Source organism: Diabrotica undecimpunctata, chromosome 6 (genome assembly GCF_040954645.1).
Source record: "Diabrotica undecimpunctata isolate CICGRU chromosome 6, icDiaUnde3, whole genome shotgun sequence".
In the NCBI taxonomy this organism is placed as follows: Eukaryota; Metazoa; Arthropoda; class Insecta; order Coleoptera; family Chrysomelidae; genus Diabrotica; species Diabrotica undecimpunctata.
This window is the reverse complement of record NC_092808.1, coordinates 15,196,467-15,222,384: the sequence shown is the minus strand read 5'-3', so window position 1 is coordinate 15,222,384 and position 25,918 is coordinate 15,196,467. Positions and strand designations below refer to the sequence as shown.

Genomic DNA, 25,918 nt, shown 5'->3' with positions numbered 1-25,918 from the left:
TTCGGAGCACTGTGAAGCGATGCGTCCTGGCTTCTTGCATCTAAAGCAAACTAAACTGTCTTGAGAAATGAATATTCTATATGTCGTGTTGTCAAAAACAAGAGTAAATGACTCTGGTAGTGTTAGATTGTGAGGACTGATATAGATTTGTCTTCGAAAACTAAGGATGTGATTGTACTCAGGCATAGAAGCACTTATTTTGAGGAAAGTCATGGGGGAGACAGGAACTATGCCGATTTTTTGTAACTCAATGATTAGCAAGTCGTGCGGTATTGAAGGACATACGCCGGAGAGTACAAGTCGTTCTGCTGGTGTAACTAACCTTCTTGCTCTGACAATTTTACCTTGTATTTCTATTTGACCATGATTATTTATAAAATCGTCCACTATTTGTTTATTGGATAAATACATACATATGCGATTATTAGATAATCCAGAAGAGAAGATTATATTTTTTGGTTGAATTATATTTCCAAGTGGGAGAAGGTAGTCTTGAAGTTTGGTGTTTTCTAAGGCACTAAAGATAATTGCTTGGGACTTTAAAGGAAATTGCACTCTCGACGCCGCCGAAGAGTATGACTGTGATGTGTTTATTTGATTTTGATGGTCTTGTATTGTAGAACTGTTGTGTGATTCCATGTTTGAATTCGTTTCGACAAACGTTTGTGAAAAGTAAGTCCGTCCCTGTACACCTGCTAAAACAGGTATATCGGTCCTTTTTAAAAGCGGTTATTTGCTGGTAAAACTGGATTTGTTTATTGACAACAATAACAAATAATTGCCATTTGCTGACTTTAATGCTAATTTAACTGGATATTATGTAAAGATGTACACTTACAGTTTATTTCAATTTATCACTAAGATTCACAATTTATAACTTACATTAAACTTTGTTAATGTTAAAAATATTCGGAGCCCATATTGAAACCCAGTTATCGATGCAAAACCGAGTCCACGTTAGTTTTATAGAATTATGAAGGTGGGACCAATGCCAGACAAATGAAAAAACAATATATCAATACCTGTTCCGAAGTTATTTTCTTGTAACATTTTAATATTATTGACTATTTTTCTTTGAAATTAACCACGATTACAGTTAAAATGCATTATTTATTTTAACGTTTTGATTTCCGCGTCATCATCTTGGTGCTACAGCTCTTAGAGGGCCTCGACCTTCTCAAGCTTTCTACGCCATTCTATTCTGTCTCTCGCTTGCATTTTCCAGTTGCCGACTCCGATCTTCTCGGCATCTTGTGTTACCCCGTCCATCCACCTCAACTTTGGTCTACCCCGTCTTCTCATTCCCACGGGTTGCGGTGTTATAATCTTTTTTATCATGTTTGACTTAGGGGCCCGGGCTACATGTCCTGCCCACTGCAGGCGGTTTCGCTTGATTATAGTGGTAATATCTTTACCACCAAACGTATGCTTGTAGATATTCTGCAGTTAAAAGTTATATCTACGCCTCCATATTCCGTTCTCACAGACCGCTCCGAATATCTTGCGTAGCACCTTTCTTTCAAAAATGGATGGAGCGGATTCATCTGTTTTCGTTAGCGTCCATGCCTCTGATCCATATGTGAGAACGGGGACTATCAGTGTTCTATACAGCCTTATACGAGTTTTTTGAGACAGACGTTTGTTAGCTAAGTACTTTGATAGATCATGATAACACTTGTTTGCAATTATTATTCGCCTTTTTATTTCCTCAGATGTTTTATTATTGGGGTTAACCGATGTCCCTAGATATATGAACTCTTTGACTGCTTCGAAGTTTTGGTCATTGATGATTAAATTTGTGTCAACATTTCCAGCTCTTGTGTTTGTGTTAGTCGCCATGAATTTGGTTTTATTTTGATTTATCTGTAACCCAATTCGTTCTGCTGCTACTACTAGCTCGGTTAGGATTTCCGCAGTTCTCGCCCTAGTTTTTGTTATAATGTCCACGTCGTCTGCATATGCTAGAATTTGGACTGATCTATTAAATATTGTTCACCTGCTATCTAAATTAGCGCCTCGTACAACTTTTTCTAAGGCGACATTAAAAAGCTGACACGCCAGCGCATCTCCCTGCCTTAACCCCCTATGTATTTGAAATGGGGTTGACGAGTCGTTTTGAATTTTTACTGCTGATAGCATCTTCGCCATTGTCACTTTTATGAAATATATGAGTTTTTTTGGTAAACATAGTCAGTGTATAATTGATCATATAAGTAAAGAAAGAAAAATTGATGGTAAGACACTATGGGACAGAGCTAGAAGTACAGATATACGACGTAGATGCAAGGTGGAAAATATCAAGAATTGGGTAAGAAATGGAAGAGTAGACTGGAACGATCATTTAAGTCAAATGATAACAAATAGCGTATAGTCCAAGATCCCAGAGCGATCAGACATAACTTATTTTCACACAGATGAAACCTTAGAGTCTGAGTAGCGTCTCGTGTGCTTTGAATACCTGCGTATTTATGAAACTTGCTGAGTGACACCTGGGCAGGTACCAGGTGAGAAAGGTAACTAAAAATAAGAGCTATTTAACTTAAATTTACATAACTGATTTTTATACATATTTTGTAGAATATTATTTTGAAAATACTGTAATAAGTGTCAGACACTTGTCATGGACCAGAACTTTTGTCAGACGCTTTAAAGCTCTACTAAAATTAAATGAACTTTACTTACTTTTACATGTCTGATTTTTAAATATGTTATTAATTGAACTATAATAAAGTTATATTTAATCAGTCAGAAAAATTAAAATGACCAAACATCCCTCAAACACAAAAATTAGTTAACCAGAAGTATGAGCGGGAGAGTGCTGTGCGCATGAGCCTCAGAGTAAAAAATTCAAATACATTAAGAATACTTACTGTTTTCGATCCGATTAAATATTTTTGCATCTCTATTTAAAAATCAGACATGTAAAAGTAAGTAAAGTTCATTTAATTTTAGTGGAGCTTTAAAGCGTCTGACAAAAGTTCTGGTCCATGACAAGTGTCTGACACTTATTACAGTATTTTCAAAATAATATTCTACAAAATATGTATAAAAATCAGTTATGTAAATTTAAGTTAAATAGCTCTTATTTTTAGTTACCTTTCTCACCTGGTACCTGCCCAGGTGTCACTCAGCAAGTTTCATAAATACGCAGGTATTCAAAGCACACGAGACGCTACTCAGACTCTAAGGTTTCATCTGTGTGAAAATAAGTTATGTCTGATCGCTCTGGGATCTTACTCTAGTAGTAAAGACGGCAAGAGACGGTTTCTCAATAGGAAGACGGTCAGTAGGAAGACCACGAAAACTATGGAACGACAACTTACTGGTCGCACATTGAAAAACAGACATGAGTCATGTCTACATAAAAAGATGATCAAGAAGAGAAGAAGTACAAAAATAAAGAAGATATACTACAATGCACAAACTACAGATTTTATAAAGAAAGTTATAGAACTTACTAAAAAGCAACAAAAAGAAAGGTTGTTTCAATATTAAAATCAAACATAACAAAATATTTACTGTTTGTATTTCTTTCAATATTAAATTTAAAGTCTCGATTGATTTCCCTCGAAATGAATGCGGTTCACCCTAGTGGTGTAAGTTAAGTATTCGCTAATGATTCGTGTATCGTTTTCAAGAGTCATTAGCGAACGAGGGGCTTCCCCTGCCTCAATTAAAGAGATTTACTGCCTAGCCACCGAAGTATTGAATCTTAGGCTCGTGGTGCAACACTCAAGCGCGTTTTCCTTTATTACTTTCCATTATTATCCGTACGAACGAAGTCAAACCGCACTAATAAAACACTCCATATGCTCAGCTTCCGATCTCGATTTCTGACTTAATTCATTTCGAATGTTGAAATGCTTGCAAAACTTTTGTGTATGGTTATTGTTAGATATACGCGGCCCTTAAATTATTTTCACGGTCAGATGCATCCAAGAAAGGTGAAATGAAGGTTAATAATTATTTCCGCAGAAAATATCTTCGGAATATTGAATAAAAAATTAGAGACATTTGAGATGCTATGTTTTCTCTGTGTTGTTGTACGGGGCGGAGGCATGGACGCTTACAGACACCACTATTAAAAAACTTGAAGCATTTGAGATGTGGCTTTATAGAAGAATGCTGAGAATATCATGGACAGCAAGGATCACGAACAAGGAAGTTCTAGAAAAAATGAAGAAGGAACCAGAGATTGTGTTTACGATCAAACGCATAAAATTGCAATATCTGGGACACGTTATGAGAAATCAGCACCGTTACTCCCTGCTGCAGTCTATATTGTAAGGTAAAGTCAAAGGTAAGCGAGGACCCGGTAGAAGGAGAATATCATGGCTGCGGAATTTAAGAACATGGTTTAAGAAAACCTCAACGGAGCTGTTTCGAGCCGCAGCGAGCAAGGTCATGATTGCCAATATGATTTCCAACATCCGAAACGGATAGGAACCAGAAGAAGAAGAAGAATTGAATAAAAAACATATGTAAATAGGTACAGGTGTTTGAATAAATCCATTCGAACATGTAAAACTATTTATCAATATTTTTAATTTAGTATTTAACTCCATTTTTGACAAAAATGCACCCACTCAAAACAAAAAAATGTCAACCATTGGAAAACATTTGTCAACAGTTTTTAGTATTATAGTTTTTTGTGCGCTTAAAACTCTTCCAAAAAAGACTCCCCGAAAAATCAGGCATCCCGCCTACAACCCAGAGCGAATATAGACGTGGACGAAGCAGCATCTCTGTTTGGAAGAAGTCCTTAAAAATCCGTCAAGGATTTAATCCTCAAAAAGTATACAGTGCTATCCAAATCGGTCAACGATTTGTCCCGCTGTTGGTATAACAGCAATCAATTATAATCACCGATATATACATATTGATTATAATACAGTAGTATAGTTTTTGTATACACTAGAAGTGTTAGAAGTTAGAAGAAGTACTTGCCGTTACCACTTGATTACCAAACTTCAACCAACAACGTTGAAATTGACAACGACTCAACAATTCCAGAAGCAGAAAACATTATTGGTATTGTAATAGACAGACACCTAAAATACGATCATCATATCAAATATGCAGTCCAAAAAATAAGAGGTTTACTCCCAAAATTCTAATATCTTCGCGACTTCCTGGATGATCACCACACTATTCTCTAGTACAAGCACAGTTGGACTATGGAAATATTGGATGGGATGGAGCCTACAATGCTCACCTTAACAATCTAAACGTTACACAAAATTGGATAATTAGAATAATATATAGAAGGGGTATAAGATCTTCAGTGGACCAATTATTTAAAAACAATCATTTCATGGATTTAAACCACTTCTACTCCTACAAATCGTTATTATATTTAGACAGTGAGAAATGATTTTTGAATTGTACCCACTATACATATCAAATTAGAAATAGGAATTTAACGATATTAGTACCAAAAAAAGAAAAAACCGTTGGCCAAAGTTACATTGATTTTTTTTGGACCAAAAATTTTTAATTGCCTACATACCAATTTTTCATCAAAACAATACACAACTATAAAAAATCAAAAAAAAAATTAAAACAGTGGATCCATGGTAATAGATATAAATTGCATGAATTAATGAACAGGTATTAATGACTTGAAATTTCAAATAAATGTTATATTTTTAAATTATAAAGTTTTCATAATTGTAATTTGTGTGAATATTTTAAAAAAAAATTTAACCCTGACGAACAAGCTGTAGTCCATGTGACACACAACTTCGGTGAGAAACTGGGTTTATATATATATATATATATATATATATATATATATATATATATATATATATATATATATATATATATATATATATATTAGTGGTATTTCTTGGGCTTAGGTTCATAAAAAAAAATTTGATTTGATACTAAGACATTTTCATATATTTTTTCGACGATTCGGCAGGAAATCCATGCCTTTTTCAAGAAGTAATATTGACTAAAAAACATTTTATTACAGACATAATACGGTTTAAAAGTTAAACTTTTGACTTACCAAGCATGTAAAAATTCGGTACTAACAGGTAGACGTCACAATTAAAATAATATTAAAAACATAGGACATACCCACTAAGTCACTACATGTAAAATGTATTTTAAATCTAATGTGTTGTTTATTGATGTTAGTTTATCGTTTAAACAATCAGTTATTTTAACATCATAGGCGTTCTGAGATTGTCTTTTTATGTGTTTTTAAATTAAGTTAAAATATATTTTGTTCAAATTTTTGACATCTTTTTTATCATTTTTAGGATCTTGGTTTTCTCAAAATCAAATTTATGTTTTTTTTCGTTTTCATGTTTTGTGAGGGCGGTTGAGTTTTTTTTGTCATATTTGTGGGAACGTATTCTTGAGTTAAGTAGCTGACTGGTTTGTCCAATATAAACTCCATCACAATTCGAGCAGGGAATTTCATATACAATCTTTTCGCATACAATGCGATCTTTTTAATAGAGGGGTTTTTGTTTTTAATATTGTAAAATTCTTTTTCAAAAGATTGTGCCCTTTATGAGCAACCGTAATATTATGTTTGGACAGAAGATTTGCAATTTGTTCTGATAATCCTTTTATATAGGGAAGAGACATATAGTTTTTCTTTACCGTGTTGGTTTCATTGTTATTATTATTATTGTAAAATTTATGCAGTCGCGATTTGAAAGTGTTGTCGATAAGGTGGTGTGGGTATGAATTAAGTGTTAGTGCACTTAGTATATGAAATTCCCTGCTCGAATTGTGATGGAGTTTATATTGGACAAACCAGTCAGCTACTTAACTCAAGAATATGTTCCCACAAATATGACAAAAAAAACTCAACCGCCCTCACAAAACATGAAAACGAAAAAAAAAACATAAATTTAATTTTGAGAAAATCAAGATCCTAAAAAGTAAACCCAACAGGAAGAAGAGAGAGCTTCTAGAGTCTATACAAATAAAAAAAAATAATAATGCAATAAATGATAAAAAAAATGTCAAAAATTTGAACAAAATATATTTTAACTTAATTTAAAAACACATAAAAAGACAATCTCAGAACGCCTATGATGTTAAAATAACTGATTGTTTAAACGATAAACTAACATCAATAAACAACACATTAGATTTAAAATACATTTTACATGTAGTGACTTAGTGGGTATGTCCTATGTTTTTAATATTATTTTAATTGTGACGTCTACTTGTTAGTACCGAATTTTTACATGCTTGGTAAGTCAAAAGTTTAACTTTTAAACCGTATTATGTCTGTCATAAAATGTTTTTTTAGTCAATATTACTTCTTGAAAAAGGCATGGATTTTTTGCCGAAACGTCGAAAATATATATGAAAATGTCTTAGTATCAAATCAATTTTTTTTTATGAACCTAAGCCCAAGAAATACCACTAAAAAATATATATTAAGGTTCAAGAACTAAACTTAAACTATATATATATATATATATATATATATATATATATATATATATATATATATATATATATATATTGTATAAAATATGTAAGTTTATAATGTAACACATTTTTTTTGTTATAAATAAACTCTATTATCCAGATTTAGCCATATGGCTCACACTCCTACGGAGAAAATTTTGCTGTAATAAACATCTGTTTAAATATGAAAAATACTTGTTTATTAAGGCAGAAAACAAAATTTGTCTTAAATTCTTAGATTCGTAGGTATTTAATTTTTTCTAAGATCTTACATTTTGTGAAAAATCAAAATAAACCCTTATAAAAGTATAACTTATTTTTAACAGATAATTTAAAAATGTCATAAAATATGGGGTTAAAAAATATAACTTTGATACTCCATTATTTTTTGGAACCCTGTATAATTCACATTATTTTTAAATTGTAGTGTTAATAATGATATTGTATAGTACTGTGAAGAAAAAAGCTTTTTACAGAAACGAAAGCCTATAGATGGGGCACCTTGTATATCGAGGGTGATAAGTAGTAATAGTATAAGTCAGTTTTTGTTGATTCTGAGAATTTTTCACCATCTACTCTGTCATTGACTTCTCCGCACTTTCTGAAAAGTACAAGTCAGTTAAAGCCATACTTTTTTGTACAACTCACATTGATCCTAAGATTATAAGTCACGACTTCGTTTATGTGATACGTATAAAGGGTACAAGTCAAGTTATACTGTTGATATCGGTAGGCTAAACAGCTGTTAGTGACGTATTGCTATGCCTTGTAGTTTTGAGATTTGTTGCTGTCGTTGTTATCGTGCTTTGTAACCTCACTTTTTATGCCGTGTTTTGATTTTACTTTTGAAAAACGTGTGACATGATTTATTTGAAATACTTTTTATTGCTTGTAATTAAGTGGTGATTGAAAATTTCTTCCTCTAGTGTTAAAAACAGAACCCAGAAAATTTTAGTTTTGTTAAAGAAAAACGATATAGTAGTTCAAACTAATCGTAAGTATACAGTTATTAAATTATAAGTTAGTTATGCAAATTGGACTTATTATTAATATAACATACTATTAGTCTATGATGTAATAACTATATTACCTAGGTGACTCTCTTTAACATATTTTTGGTCCAATTTTAGTTAAAAGTGATACAAAACTAATAGTGTTTGAAGTTGTTGACTCTATTGAGAATGATCCCAAACTTAAAATCAATGAAAAATCTCAACATAATAATATATTCAAGATATCGTACCATTTTGTAAACTATAACCAAATTGTGATTTTTTAAGGCAAATAAAACCTCTAACTCTTTATTTATTGTAAGGATGATATTTTTCTTATTTTTATCCAACTTATATTCTTCATATTTTTTAAATAGTATGTCTCGTAGTTTAAGATTAACTGCCTTATATAATTATTTATTTCATAATTTTCTTGATCTTGTATCTTATTTAACCCTAGAATACTAACGTTCCTTTAACATACGTAAATGCTAACTATACGTAAATTTTACGTACTCACTGATTTAGGTCTTTTTCTTTTAGTATTTTCTTTTTATTTCATCTAATTCATCTAATTAAAATAAAATGGTTTAATTTCAAGAGAAGTTTATTTAGGAACGATACAAATAAAAAAACATTGAAATAATAACAATCCAAATACAAACAACATAAAATACATACTTTTGACACAGAACAGAATCATTGTAATAATATGTACACGATAAACCTGTGCATATAATAAACATTCTTCTTCTTCTTCTTTTGGCATCATAACCCTGGATGGGTCTTTGCCTGTCTGGCTATATCCTTCCATTCAGATCTCTCTTGTGCCCTTCTTCTCCATTGTCTTATGTTCATTGTTTTCAGGTCGTCTTCCACGTCATCCAACCATCTCGTTCTGGGCCTTCCTTTTTTTCGCCTTCCTATGGGCTTCCATTGTAACATTTTCTTTGTTGTTTTTGCATCGTTTTGTCTCTGCACATGTCCCAGCCATGACCGTCTTTGACTTTTCACAAATCTTACAATGTCATAACCTTCATTTAACTCATTAACCTCGTCGTTTCTCCTGTTTCTCCATATGCCATCTTCCTCTTCTACTGGGCCATATACTTTCCTCAGTATTTTTCTCTCGAATGTCCTGAGTTGGGCTTCATCTTTTTTCGTCATTACCCAAGTTTCACATCCATAGGTTACTACGGGTCTAATCAGTGTTCTGTAGATAGTCATTTTGGTTCTTTTGTCTAATAATTTCGATGTCATCAATCTTTTATTAGCATAGTATCTACGATTCCCGCTGGAAATACGTGCATTAATTTCGCTACTTACGGAGTTCTTCTGATTGATTTCTGTGCCGAGATATGTAAAGGCATCCACTCGTTCGATAGTATAGTTGTCTATTGTGATATTATTTTCATTGTCAGTTATTCTTTTGACTGTCATATACTTCGTTTTTGCTTCGTTTATTTTGAGACCTCTTTTTCTTGCTTCAGGATCAATTTGTTTGAACACTTCCATTAGTCATGGCTTATTCCTACTAATGATGGCTACATCGTCTGCATATGCAGTAATTTGTACTGATTTGGTATTTATATGGCCGGTTATATTGGTTTTTCTGATGACTGCCTCAAGAACTAGGTTGAATAGCATGGTTGATAGGGCATCTCCCTGTCTTACTCCCATGTTGATGTTAAACAGGGGAGTCGGTTCTCCATCTACTCTGACTGCGGCTTTTGAACCCTGCAACGTCATTTTTATGAGGCTGATGTATTTCTTAGGTATACCTAGATTACAAAGGTCTTCCAGCATTCTGTCTCTTTTCACACTATCAAAAGCTTGTTTAAAGTCTATATACATATTATATAGGTCTAAGTCGTATTCATAAGCTTTTTCTTGTATCGTTCTTAGTATGAATATGTTATCTGTAGTGGCTCTATTTGGTCTGAATCCATTTTGATAATCACCAATTATATTTTCGGAGTATTCTAATAATCTATTGTAGATTATACCAGAAAGAATTTTGTATATTACATTTAGTAATGTAATTGGCCTATAATTCTGGCATTCCCTCTTATCTCCTTTTTTATATATTGGCTGTATGAGGCCCACTGTTCATTCCTCTGGCATTTGCTCCTTCGTCCATATATAATAAACATTACAAATATAGAAACGATAACCTTCTATTGATGTACACATTCCATACACATTTTTATTTGATGCTCTCCACACAAGGCACTCCCACACTTGTAACATTTGGTAGTTGTCATTCGTTTCTTTGCTGTAGAGCATAAACTACAGTAAGTCCGTTTTCCTTTCCCTTGGAGACCTCGGCGGTCTTCAGCAACATGCGTTAAATTCAAAAGCATGGAAAGACTCTCTTTGAGACTTTTTGATAAAGTTGGTACTGTTTGGAGTCTTATTTGTTGCCACGGCTTCGTTAATTGTTCATGAAGTTTCAGCATAAAATTTAATCTTGATAATGGCTGTTTGGTTTTATTTGCATTGTGATGGTAGATTACAAAAGCGTTCACTCCTGCAATATTCATCATATTGTAAAATATGCATAGCGGCCACCTTCTAGTCTTCCTATTACAGCAAATGTTCTGAGACATTTGGTCAAACGTATCTACAGCTCCTTTAGTTGAATTATATGTATGGATTATTTCGGGTTTTGTTGTTTCATGATTAATGTTTCCAGAAAAATGCATAGTTGAAAGTAGAAGAACTGTCTTATTTTGCTTAGGTTTATAAGATAATAAAGTCATGTTTTCATCGTCTACAAACATACTTGAACCACACTTCCAAGTTTTGTTATCGAGCAATTTAGGAGGAATTTCTCCTTTATTTTTCCGGAATGTTCCGACCATTGTCAAATGGTAAGAGGATAATAATTTATTCGCCATAATAATATTTATTATGGAAAACCAGTTGTCCATTGTCACATTACGTCTACTTCCATGTACAGGTCTCATCAGGCTTGTGACAAAATGTTCTGTTAAAGGAATGCCGTTGGTTACAGTAGATTTATCCAGATACGGTGTTGCATTTATTACATATTTCGTAGCCACATCGCAAACCGTAAGTATTTTTATACCCTATTTACTAGGTTTGTTTGGCATATACATGCGAAATGGACACCTGCCACGAAATCCTAGAAATTGTTCGTCGATTGTCACGTATGAACTAGCTTTATAATTTATGACACAATTTTCAATAAACAAGTTCCAAATTTTAGATATTCGAGCAAAACTACTTTCTTTTTTACGTTCTTCTCTTGTCACAAAGTTATCAAAACATAAAAAATTGATCAAAAGGTTAAACCTTTCTTTACCCATCGTTGCTTTATATCTATGACCACAATAAGTGCTATCAAACAAAACTTCAGCTGAGAGGTGATTAATTTTTAAAGCCGCAGATAAAAATAACAAACCTAACAGTGCTTTAGGTTCAGGCAATGTCGTTTCTAAAGCAGTAGCTTTTTTTGTCTGGTACTTCTCTCGTAACTCTGCAATTTTTTCGTTAGTGCGTAGCAAAACTTCGTCCAGAATCTGATCTGTAAAAAATAAATTAAAAACATCTATAGGTTCTATAGCATCTTTAGCTAAGTTGGTTGGACCTGGACGGATATAAACAATATTTCTGGATGCGACTTTACGACCTCCATTATTTATTGGTAAATTACTCCACTTATAACCGTTTTTACCTACTACAGACTGTATATCCCATATTATAACATATGTTATATGTTGATTCTGATGACGGCTGCTGCGTAATTTTAATTCTTTTACGAGAGCATGTATTTCTTGTTTCTTTGTGAGTTTCTGCTGGTGTATCTGTCCAGGTGTTAGCTAGTTTTGTGAAGACATTTTCTTCGTCCTCTGTAGGATCATAGTCTTTATCTTCAATACTATCGGCGCTGTCAAATGGATTTTCTAACTCCTCTAGATCATCTTCTATATCACTTAAATCACTGAAATCACTTTTATTTATAATTACCTCCACTTCTTTCTCAGTAAGAGGACGCTTTAGTCCAAAGTAACCAAATCTCTGCTAAATTACAATCTTATTGGGGAATGACTTGGTAGCAAATGTTGCACCGGCATAAAGTGGAAAAAAATTGATGTTTTAAAAATTCTGTGAAAGAGAAAGTAACTTACTATGGTGGCTGCAGATATCACAACATTTATTAAGCTCGAGATCGACAGTGACTGTGACTATACACGGTTCACAATTTGTTGATAGCTCACTACAAGTTTAACCCTAATTAGAAAACTGAAATACAGAGAGGATAAGTAATACGATATAATAGTAAAAACCAACCTAAAACTGACGGTTTAAGACGTTTTCGACTAACCCACCTTATATCTGAAGGAATTCAATACCTTATAATCAATCCTATTACGGGGGTATCTTGAATGGTTAGAAATGAACGACCAGTGTCGTAGAGTATATGATTGAAACATTTATTTGAACTAAATAAATATTTTTTTTAAATTGTACTTATGTAAATTGTATTTTTTAATAAAACCTATTTATTTTATTCAAAAATAAAAAGTTTCTTGCCATTTGTAAAAGATACATTTATTTAATTAAGGAAAAAGGCGCCAAATGTCGCCTGGCAAAATTTCCAATGTGTTTTAAATGTATCCATTATTTTCGAATCCGGAAAAAACTAATAAATATTTTTGAAAAATTTAAACGCAGAATGAAAGATTACATTATTACTCAGGGCAGAAAGTCTCTGAAAACTTGTTTATGTTTATGCTTATCAATGTTTATTTTAATATGTTATGTAACAGGGGTGAAAATAAAAGAGAAAATATAGTATAATTTTTAATTGAAAATATTGCATGCAAAAGAAACTTTTTATTTATTCTAAAAAATATTTCATTCTGCCTTTAAATTTTTCAAAGTTGCTTTTTAGTTTTCTCAGGATTTGAAAAAAAAATGGATACATTTAAAACACATTGAAGATTTTCACAGGCGACATTTTGCGCCTTTCCCCTTTAATACCTTACGATTACAACTACTATTACTTACCTTATATAATTACGATTAGAAAACTATTCAAATTCAAAATAAATAGGATCAACTTCGGAATCCGAGTCTTGAGGGTTAATAATTAGGCTAATAATCTCTACGGTTGCATCAATTATGTTATCAAGATCACACATTTTTTGTTCTTCTTCTATTACATGTCTTACTGCATCTTTCCAGTTTTTTTTTTTGTAATATGTTATAAAGACTCGTATAACAATTCACGTACAGTTTGTATTTTATATGACGTATTTTTTTTAGCCACGTAACTTTTCATTTGTGCCCAAATGAGTTCAATTGGATTTATTTCGCAGTGGTAGGGTGGAAGTCTAAAGACTGTGATGTTTCGCCTTTCCGCCATTTTGTCAACTACGTATTTCTTGAACTTAGATTTGTGTTGCCGGGCAATTTTTAAAAGTTCTGCTTTTACCATTCCATCTTCGTAAGGCAGATACTTATTCCGCAGCCAGTCAAGAATATCCTGTTTCTTCCACGCATTCGTTAGAAGTCTTTCTACTAGTCGTGAATGATAAGGTGCATTATCTAATACTATAATTGAATTTGATGGTATGTGTTCAATCATTTGCTCAAAATACTCTTCGAAAACATCAGCTGTCATCTCCTCGTGATAGTCTTTTGTGCTTTTGGAATGAAATTCCAACAAACCATGCTTAACAAATCCTTTTTCACTGCCAATGTGAGAAATTATTAATCTACTGCCTTTACCAGAAGGTGGGGAGATACCAGTAGACCAACCTTCCATAAAGGCTTGCCTGGAGCTTAATATATTTTTATCTGACCAATTTTTTTTTAGAGTATGACCTGAGTTTACCCACGTTTCATCCTGGTAGAAGATTTGCCTTTCTTCAGCCCGGAATTTTCGTAAGAATCTTAGATAATTTCTTCTCCAACATCATCTTCTCCTCCCGGTCAATCAAAAGTGATTTTCGGTCTGATTTCTCCCACCGGAAATTTAATTATTTTAAAACTTGCCACAATTTAGTTCGTCCGATATGAGGCAAATCCGGGTCGTCTCTAACTTCTTGTAAAATTTTATTTAGGTTTGGTATTTCTTTTTTGAAAAAAAATCCATGAATTTTCCTTCGAATACCATTTTTGGCAAATTCATCAATTTCAATAGGCTTTTTCCCTCTCTTTAAGTTTTCGCTTGTGTTTGGGTTAGCTATACCGTGTTTTTTTCTTTCTGATAGGAACCTATATAAAGTTGACTCTCCTACGCCAGTCATGTTGGCACAACTTTCGACTATGTTGCGAACAGTGTTTGTGGGATTCTGAGAAACCAGAGCATCGTGAACATTCAGGACAATAGTCTTCTCTCTTGGTGAATAGACAGACTTACTGACTGTACGCAACAGTACCGGTGTAAAACTTGATGATGAAGCCATCACAAACAATCCAACAAAACGAGCACGAGCGAAAGGTACGTATATGTTTGTAGGTATATGGAATAAAAAATCACTCACGCACTGCATATAATTCGCAAAAGAAATATTTGAGACGCTAATTACTGCCGTAGACGCGGAAACACCGACGAGCCGTAAATTACATGCGATCAAAAACGTACTAAACAAAAAAATTGTTTTCGTTCGTAATAACTTCACCCTTTCAAGTTAAGTTTCGAATATAATTATATTATTAAAAATCTGGGGAATTCCATCTTAATTATCTTGCAACGAATAGTACATTCGGATATAAATTCCAGGTTTTCTAGTAAAGTGATTAAACTCGAAGATTAGTATTGAAATATCCAAAGAGATAAGGTATTCTTATTTACAAAATTGTTAAAGGTTAAATTCTTATTTTTATTAATATAATATAATAACCAACATTAGTCGTGAAAGTTTTAATTGTTTTTTTTGCTAAATATATTAGTATTAAAATATTATCAATATTATATATAACAGTATTAAAACATTATATTATTATTTAATGAATAAAAACCTTAGGAACGCCTATGATTTACGACCGTTTTAGGAGTTTGAGGTATATTTCGTGCTCTCAACAATTTGTGAACAGAGAATAGGACAAACTCTTTTCATCTTTTATTAAAAAACAGGTGTTATAGCAGTTTCCAATACACAAATGAAATTTGTATAGCGAATACTTTGAAAATTTTAAAAAAGCATGTAAAACAGGCATGTAATACAAAATATAAAACACACTGTTTCCGCCCTTCTTAAAAATAAATTTTTTATCTAAATAACATATTTTTTTTTGTTTTGGTGTTACCTCTAGCTTTCTAAAACATTATCAGTAAAAAGCTAATGAGGCAAGTAGCTTAATGATGATAATTAAAAGATTGTCTTAAGATATTAAAGCTGGAAAACAATAAAAATACTTTTTCTCCGAAAAGTTTCATTTCATAACTATTTCCCAATGTATATATTCTTTCTATAAAAAGCAAATAATTTGTAGAGAAGTTATAGAACGATTAACGTGGCTCTAAATTAAATATGTCAGTAACAATAGGTCGATAAAGTCAGAAACTTTTTAATGAGAGATAATAACTTGGGAGAACCTCGTAAATTCCCAACAAAGGCGAAGATTTAACTTTTAACTTCTCGATTCGATATTGAATTATTTTCTTCACTTTATTGCATTTTAATTACCGACCCCCTTTCTTATCAGATATTTGCAGACAAACTTTTAAAATACCAAGAAATCATATAAAAGAAGCCAGCTTCGAATACGCAAACAAAAGTTATAGCAAGAATACTGTGCAATTTTATTATTTACTATTATAGTATACGAAACTAACTGAACTTAATATAATTTTTTCATAAAATGTAAAATTGTTTCGTTACATAATCTGAGAAAAAACTAACTTTAAGAAATCGTATAAAAACAAAAATACAACACGGAAGGCATCATTTATATAATAAAAAATAATTTTTGTACGATTTACTAATGAACTGAACTAGAACTTGATAACAGGAGAGTTCTGCTACCATGATAGGATTGTGGAATTAATAAAAATCAATCAAACGGTTCTTAAGCTATTTTTAATGAAATTTTACAAAGGTACTATATTATACATTGCTAAATGTAATATACGAAATCCTTTCTGGCCTTATCTACACTAGATTGTCAGAAAACTCCGAAAATATAATTGGCGATTATCAAAATGGATTTAGACCAAATAGAGCCACTACAATCATATTCATACTTAGAACAATACAAGTGAAAGCTTATGAATACAACATAGAACTATATAATATGTATATAGACTTTAACAAGCTTTTAATAGTGTGAAAAAATACAAAATGCTGGAAGACCTCCGAAATCTAGGTATACCAAAAAAATATATCAGCCTCATAAAAATGACGTTGCAGGATTCAAAAGCCGCAGTTAGAATAGATGGAGAACTGTCTCGCCTGTTTGACATCAACATGGGGGGTGAGACAGAGAAAGACGCACTTTCAACTATGCTGGTCAACCTAGTTCTTGAAGCAGTCATAAGAAGAACCAATGTAACCTGCCATATAAACACCAAAAAAGTGCCAATTGCTGCAGAGGCAGACGATGTCGCCATTATTAGTAGAAGCAAGACACGACTAATAGAAACGTTCAAGGAAATTGATCCTGAAGCACAAAAAAGAAGGCTTAAAATAAATTTAAAAAAAACTAAATACATGACTATCAAAAGAACACCTGAGAATAAAAATAATATAGCAATAGACAACTATACTATTGAACATGTGGATGCCTCCACATATCTGGACACAGAAATCAATCAGAAGAATTCCGTAAGTAGCAAAATTAATGCACGTATTTCCAGTAGAAATCGTACATACTATGCTAAAAAAAAGACTGATATAACATCGAAATTATTAGACAAAAGAACTAAAATGACTAGCTACAAAACTTTGATTAGATCCGTAGTAACCTATGGTTATGGAACCTGGGTAATAACGGAAAAAGAGAAAGCCCAACTCAGAACATTCGAAAGAAAGATACTGAGAAAAGTATATGATCCGGTGCAAGAGGAAAACGGCACATGAAGAATCAGGAGAAACGACGAGGTTAAAGAACTGAATGAAGGGTATGACATTGTAAGATATATAAAAAGTCAAAGACTGTCATGGCTGGGACATGTTCAGCGAAAAGAAGACACGAAAACGACAACAAAGATGTTACAGCGGAAGCCGGTAGGAAGGCGGAAAAAAGAGAGGCCCAGGATGGATGACATGGAAGACGACCTGAAAACCATGAATATAAGACAATGGAGAAGGGCCCAAAAGAGATCTGAATGGAAGGACATAGCCAGACAAGCAAAGACCAATTCAGGGTTATGATGCCAAAAGAAGAAGAAAGAAAGAAGAAGATTATATTATATCAACTCTAACAGCCATATATTTCATGGGCGCAACGCTTGGTTAGCCTCTGTATTTAAATTCGTATAAATAATTTTAAGATTATTGCCTATCATCTAACATGCGCAAGTATGAAAAACATCTGATAACAACAAAACATACATGGATTTTGATCCAGCAATGTGGCAAGTTACAAAAATGTCATCTACTCTAAGACCGTTCACATCTACTCATTGGCTGTCATTATGATGTCGAAGGTAACCGTATGTTGTCATCTTTTTTATTTAGACAATTTGGCCTTTTTCAATTTCTATAGCTTCTCGGATAATTCTTGGTTTATAGAAGTGTATGGAGCTATAATTGTGGAGTTTTCAAAATCAATTTTATTACCTGTATGAAGATGGTGTTGACCTACAACTAAAATTGAATCGGAATTGCAAACAGAAATGGAATGTTCATAAATTCTACTTTGGATTCTACGATTTGTTTGACCTATATAGGATCGGGGGCAATCTGCACAAGGAATTTCATCAAGTCCGTCTTGTTCATTTGGAATGTTGTCTTTAATAAAGGAAGGATGCTCATTTGAAGTGATTTGCGCGGTAACCGTTTTGGATAAGAGTTTATTTTCAACTAGAGAGCTCGGCAGGTTTACTTGCATCATCGTAAAGGCGATATCATCAACCCGTTTTAAGTTCATTGCAGGACATAGGCCTCCTCAGTGTGTGTGTGTTAATCTCCATTTTTCATGTTTTTCTGTCTGAGGTTTTGCCTCTTCTAGGTTCGTTTCTATCATTGTTTAATATCGTCACGTCAACTTCTTCGTTATTGTCCTCTCTTTCTTTTCTCAGTGGAAGTCAATTCTAATATTCTTCGGGGTTATCTCTTTTATAGCATCCTCTTTACGTGTCCAAACCATGGCAACTGTCTTGTCTCTGTTCCCTAAATTACGATCGCGCTTCATTTCATCTCATATTTGCATATTTTTAACAGCTTCCAGTTTTGATTTACCACAACTTCGTCTTAAATAATCTATCTCTTTTGTCATAAGTTTGTTTTTATTACCTTTGGTAAGATCCCAATGACCGAACTAAACATTAAACAGGGTATAGCGGGATCTTCACATTACTATGACAAACAAGAAGAGACTCGTTTCAACCCTGGTTCGAATTCTATGGACGGATGGCCGCATGAATGTCTCGGTTCTAGTTGATATTAAACCCAATCAGCATCTGTCTAGTACTGTTTACTTTAGAATATTAAAGTTCTTTGGTCATATCCATCGAATCGATTACAAAATGGAGAGGTTGGTGTTCCAAGGAAGGTCTTAAAGTCAGCTCCAACGTAGTAAATCTCCACAGCGATAAGAATACATTACGAAAAACTTCTCAACTAACAGTTTACTGAGGTATTACATATGATAGATGACCTTGAGCAGTAAAAAAATATTATTAATCAAATTATCTAAGCTGCTGAAGCTTCATAATGAACCACAACAAACCTGCTAAGATGTTAATGACTATAATTATCATCCTAAACATCCTAAACCTTCGAAACATATAGTGTAACAGTTTGTACAGTACTTACTTAGATACGTTGTCTTGTTTATATTTTGATTTACTTTTGCCAGAGAAAAGAGTTTTACGCTGATGTCACTGCATCTTCACTATTTTCTTTATGCTAGGATCAATTTTGTGTTTTGAAACAATATAGTTTTCGCACTACGTATTAAACATTTTCAAAAAAATCTATCAAAGTTCACTGGTACTATCCCTTCTTACAGTTACAAAAGTTTATCAAAAACAAAATAGGCATGACAACAGAAGTATATTAGACCACTAAACGTACAGAAATAGAAGAATATTAAGAAAAATGATAGTTTTAATCTCCATAAGAATAAGAAAAATGACAAGAACTGTTAGAAAGTATATGGGAGGTAAATTGTTTAATTGCTTGAGGCTTCTAGAGAGGGCAAGGGTTATAAATACAACATAAATCGAGATTTAGATCTATAGAAAATGTCACACCGAGAGTGCAGTACGGCTAATATAGGAATGCACAATTGCCGGATTTCACGCCTTGTGCTTGGCGATACAAAGAGGTCCAAGTGGTAGTCACAGAACCGTACCCAGATCTCTACGCCGGGCTCTGTTATTTATTATAAAATAATATATTGATAAAATAATTGCCTTCAAGTAGCCAAATAAGAGGCACGAATTTGAATAAAAAGACCTTAAGTTTTTAGCGAGAATTTTATTATAAAACTGTATACTTTATTAAACTAACAAATGTATTTTAAATTACATTTTTTGATAGCTATAAATATACCGGGTGGAACCTCCGGTAACTCGATTTCCGTGCACCCAGCCCAATATCCAAGAAAAACTTTTTCTTTTGTAAATATGTGAAAAATTATCAGGAACGGGAATATCGAAAAAGCTTTGCACATTTTTTAATCCCGGCGATGTTATTAAAAAAACAAGTTGCGCACTTGAATCACTGCGAAATTTTAACACCTACTATAACATTTTTTTTGTGGAAATCTGAAGTGCAGTTTTTGTCCTTGTTAAAACATAATGCAGTCTCGCATTTTTTACACACAACATAAGTTTACCTAGTTCCTTGGCATAGCAACCTGGTAGTTTTCAGCGAAACCTTGTGTTATTCCATATGGGATAATGGTTTTCCTTGCCCACACTTGACCAGATGAGCAGGTATAAGGTTTATAGTGTAAGTTATTTAACATTATATTATATTTATACTTTATTAAACTAACAAATATATTTTAAATTACATTTCTTGATAGCTATAAATATACAGGGTGGAACCTCCGGGAACTCGATTTCCGTGCACCCAGCCCAATATCCGAAAAGCCCATACTCTAATTGGACTGGTAAATGCATTTTATTGGATATACAGTGTAAAATAATCGAGGTTACTCACAGATATTCAATTAATTATACTAAAGTCGTCCTCTACATCCGAGATGTCGGATTCGCTTTCGCTACTCTCGTCGACAATTTCATTAAGATATATTTATTAATAACAAACTTATGACAACTTAAAATTTTAAAACTCACTAAGAAAAAAACACTCTGTATTAACGTTAAAAAAACACTCTGTATTAACAGAAACATGGAAACCTAATTTTAGTTTAATCCTAGTTGCCTCTACCAATCCACCATCTAATTGGATACATTTGTCGTAGCGTTTATGAATATTTCTAATTACATTTCTTAGTTGTTGGGGAGTAATTTCTGCACATGCCTGTCGAATTCTTGCACGAAGTTCGTTTTCGTCTCTTGCAAGGGTTTGGTAAACTTTTTGTTTGATAACTCCCCAGAGAAATAAGTCTAAAATTGTGAGATCTGGAGATCTGGGTGGCCAATCTATCAACGGACTATCCCGGCCTATCCAACGGTTCGGAAAATTTTCATTTAACCATTGCTTCACGGTTCTGGCGTAATGAACAGAACACCCATCTAACTAGACATACAAATTTAATCGTTCATTAATTGGGAGCTCATGAATAGCATCCCACAAGTCGGTGTTTAAAAATTCTAAAAAGTTCCGTGAGTTCAAGTTTTCTTCAAAAAAGAAAGGACCAATAACTCGCTCGTTCAGTATACCACACCAGACATTGATTTTTTGAGAATACTGGCTTTTACAGTTTATTACCCAATGGGGATTATCTGCTGTCCAATAGCGACAATTCTGTGATGATACTACTCCATTTGTAGTGAAAGTGGCTTCGTCGGTAAACAACGCGTTTTTTAGAAAATAATAATAATGTAAGTGCGTTACTTGCATTACATTTTTATACTATTTTAAACATTTTTTTGTCTAGTAGTGGTTGATTATTAAAATTATTTGAAAAATAATTAGTTTTATGGTTATCTGTTGATACAGGGTGTTCTTTTTTGACTCGCAGCTTAGTGAGTTTTAAAATTTTAAGTTGTCATAACTTCGTTACTAATAAATATATTTTAATGAAATTTTTGTCATAGCTATTTGAAGCCACTGTAAATCCAGCGGCGTAGAAATTTTTTTAATAAAAAAATCGCTAATACAAATTCTCTATTTTCGACGAAGAAAAAGTATCGTAGACTGCCCTGGAAATTTAACTAAATATTTCATATTTTGTCCCGCAATAGACCTTTTATTACATGACATTAAAAAAAATTTGGTTAAAATCGGTTAACAACTTCAATTTTTATAGAGGTGTTTCCAATCTAAATGGGTCACACTGTACAATGTTTTTTAAAAACACATCAAAACGTGTTTTATACATCAAGTCATTCATGACAGGCATCATATTGTTACAAATACAATACTCCCCACAATTATTTCTACGTATTGCGTTAACGGCAGTAAACAGAACGAAATGCAATTATTGAGATTCGTAGTTTATGCCCGAAAAAAATTTAATTCTCTTGAGTGTCAAATAACCGAGTCTATTTAATAACAAAATAAATCAATATTCTGACGTTATGTCGAAATGTGTTTACACAACAAAATAAAGACATAACAGATGAATCAACAGCTGAGTCAGCAGATTGCCGTAACTACACAACGAAGCAAATACTTTTTTTTTATAAGCGTCAATAAACAACTAAAAATTCCGTCAAAGGAAGAACTGGAACACAAAGTAAACGTATAAATTGCATGGTATGGAACAGGAATGATAACACAGCCCTACAAAATGAAAAATTTTGGTGCTTGAGAAATTACGAACTTTAAATATTTTTAACGCCTTGACTTCTTTTTCATAGTAGCTTTTTTTGGAATCGATGGTATAATTTAACTTCGCTCGAAAAGATATACACATTTTTCAAAAACGTATAACACATGATGCTTAAAAATATTGGTTTATGAGAAAAATAAATACAATTGCAAGAAGACTAGATTGAAAAAAAAAACATTTTTTTAACAATTTTATTACAAACATTTAAAATGAACATTTTACTACCAAAAACAATAAATGTTCAAAATGACTGCCATTCACTTCCATACAATCTATTTTGAAATTCTTCTCTGACATTGCTTAATACGTCTGCATTTAATTTTCGATATTCATCCTGTATTCTTTGTTGTAAATCATCCAGACATTCTGGTTGAGTAGCATAAATTTTTGTTTTTAAATACTCCCATAGAAGAAGTCTAGGCGTATTAAATCCGGTGACCTAGGTGGCCAATCCATCATCTATCTTCTTTTACCTATCCAACGAGCGGGAAAAGTTTCGTTTAATTGTCCCACAGGTAGAGCAAAGTGTGGAAAGGAGCTCGATCATGTTGAAATATAACCAAATCTTTGGAAAGGTTATCATCATTTTCTACTATTGTTCTAATACGATCAACCACTTGCCTAAGTAACTCAAGATACAATGCACCATTTAAGTTTCCAGTGATAAAAAGGGTCCGATAATGTGATCACCTAGGATACCACACCATATGTTTAACCTTTGATGATGCCGTTTGTGAAATTCACGCACAATATGTGGATCACTCTCAACCTAGTATCGGCAATTATGTCTGTTCACCAAACCATTTATTGAAAATAAGCATTCATCCGAAAAACAAATATTGTTTAAAAATTGTGGATTGTTAATGATGCATAACGACGATCAAAATCTTTTTCATTTTACTCTTGTACCAATTTAATTTTGTATGGATGAAACTTAAATTTATGGAGGACTCGGAAGGCTGTTGAAGATAAAACACTGATTGCTCAGCCTCTAATTTAACTTGCCCTAAAACGGCTACTTGGATTGCTTCGTTATTTATAAGTCCCTGTCGGTTATGTTTTTTATTGAAAAACTTACCCTATTGCTCTAAATTTCCGAATTAGTTTAATCAATATACTTATGAGTTGCATGTCCATTGTGGTGTCTTTCATTAAAAATTCTGGCAACAGCTCTTGCACAATTATTATTTTTGTAGTAAGAACCTACAATTTCGATTATTTCTTGCAAAGTATAAACCAAATTGCACACGTATCAAAATAGTTTGTTACAAGTTATAACAAATTGGCTATTAACCGATTAAAATGAATGTCCAAATCAAAAACCTTTGATAAAACTCTAATAAAAAGTGACGTTTTTTGTTTCTTGGTTTTTGAAGGTACTACAAATAGTACGGTTAAATATTTAAAAGGTTTAAATTATGCTACAACTTATTTTATTACAGTCAATTAAGGTGAGAGAGATACTATCTTGTTAAAAGAAAAATTGTCTAGCTGATAAACTATCACTATTCAAGCCAAATGTATTATACATTTCTGAAATCAGTAAAAAATGGAGAATTCAAATATAAAATGAAAAAAAAAAACGGTAAGTAATTTAAAAACATAAAGAAATGATGCGGAAGGTGAGATGGTCCCAGCAACTTTAAATTTGACATAATGTCCCCCCCTTCAAATATGAATTAACGTGTTTTTGCGTTTTTCCTAAAAACTAGAAGTTCAAAAGTTATTTAAGGTGGATAGTTGTATCTAAAAAGCACTGTATATCACAAAATTACTTAGGGCTTCCATTATGTTATACATTCTTATTTAACATCTTTCATTTGATATAACTACAAATAGTGAGAACTTAAGGGGGTTAATCTATAAAACCTTCTAATCTATAAAACACGAAAATACTTTCAAAATCAACAAAATTGAATACTTTATCACACACATTATTACCCTTAATGCCATTAATTGCTTTTGATAAAGTTTTAAAATTATAACACCTATAAACATTGTTGCTAGGAGACAGTGTGCTCAAAAAAGAAGACAGTATGGATTATTTGATATAAATAAGATTGATTTTTTGAGTTAAAAACAAAAACCAACAAATTAAACAAGAGCAAAAGAGAAACAATCAAAAAGTATTTATTATCTGCATAGAAAATTTGAATATTTAATACCTTCTAAAAGAAAATGTTTTTCTTTTATAATATTATGTGATTCACTATCAACGTTTAAGTTTATCAGTGTAACTATTTTGATTTAATAAATAAACACTTACTTGGACTAGAAGCCTCTGAAGAATCAGACGCCGTGGTGAAGGTACTTCTTTGCAAAACAGGAGCCATTCCCATATCAGATGCGTTGGAGACTGGAGGCGGTGGTACGGGGGTCTCTCCAACGGATTGGGTCATCGGCGTGGGAAATAGGATCCCCAATTCTCTGGCCTCATTTTCCTCCTGAGCCTGTTGCCTCCGGAGAGCGACTTGAGCAGCCATAACTCGCTGCCTCTCTGCGATTAAGGTACATTTGGCGCAATTGCAATCCCGCCATCTACAGTATCTTTTGTGTCCTTTTAAAGCCGAGACAACACCGTGATTTCGACATCTTGCACATTTCGGGGTTCTTTGGTATCTCTCTGAGGCTCTTAAAAAGAACGCCGGAGGAATAGCGCCTAGCACAGGGTGTTGAGACATTAGAGCAGACATATCCACTCCGGTACCGGGTATACTCATTGTCAACTAATTCAGAAACATACGTGAAGGGGTGACGGTTAGGCCGCACAAATCGGGGATGTTGCACTCACTGACAGTTACTGTCAAATGATACGGTTACCGGTGGTGGATACAGTACCCCATCTGTTGGTCGCTTGCGCCTTGTTACATCGGCCAATGAGAAGCGCGAGCTGAGAAAAGCCGCGCCCCTATACGGATGACGTAGGGCGCTGCCCCTCCTTCGCAGGATATTCAGTGTATTATATACAATAGGAATATACAAACTAGATTTGAATGGCAAATATATTGCCGGTATTATAATAGGACTCTGAAGGAGGGTCCTAGTTTCTCTTAACATGCTATTGTTGGGCTTTTTGAGTGCGATACTATATAATTTAGTTTGGATAGATTTTATGGGAGTCTATTGAAGGTTGAATGGGAATTAAATGTTTTACTATTAATATGTGAACAATAGATGTAGTTCGGAGATTATTTGAAGTGAGTTTGGAATCAGCTAGAACTCTATTCAAAATCCTACTTTACGAAAATCCATAGCGATTGAAAGAGATTCATTTTACTTAATTCTTCGAGTAAAAAGTGAATAAAAAGCGATTTAAAAATAATGATTTGAAAATATGTCAATACGCGCTTTATTATTATGTGCTTTAT

The 25,918-nt window shown here is 33.0% G+C and overlaps 1 protein-coding gene across 1 annotated transcript in view; it reads right to left on the bottom strand.

Moving 5' to 3' along the window:
• The window catches only part of LOC140443171 (doublesex- and mab-3-related transcription factor A2-like), a 67,038-nt gene extending 41,692 nt beyond the window's left edge, over positions 1-25,346 (bottom strand). The window contains exon 1 of the mRNA XM_072534268.1: positions 24,817-25,346. Coding sequence (XP_072390369.1) covers positions 24,817-25,270 — 454 coding nt within the window. The 5' untranslated portion in view covers positions 25,271-25,346. The remainder of the gene's footprint in view (positions 1-24,816) is intronic.
• Between the last annotated feature and the right edge of the window lie 572 nt (positions 25,347-25,918).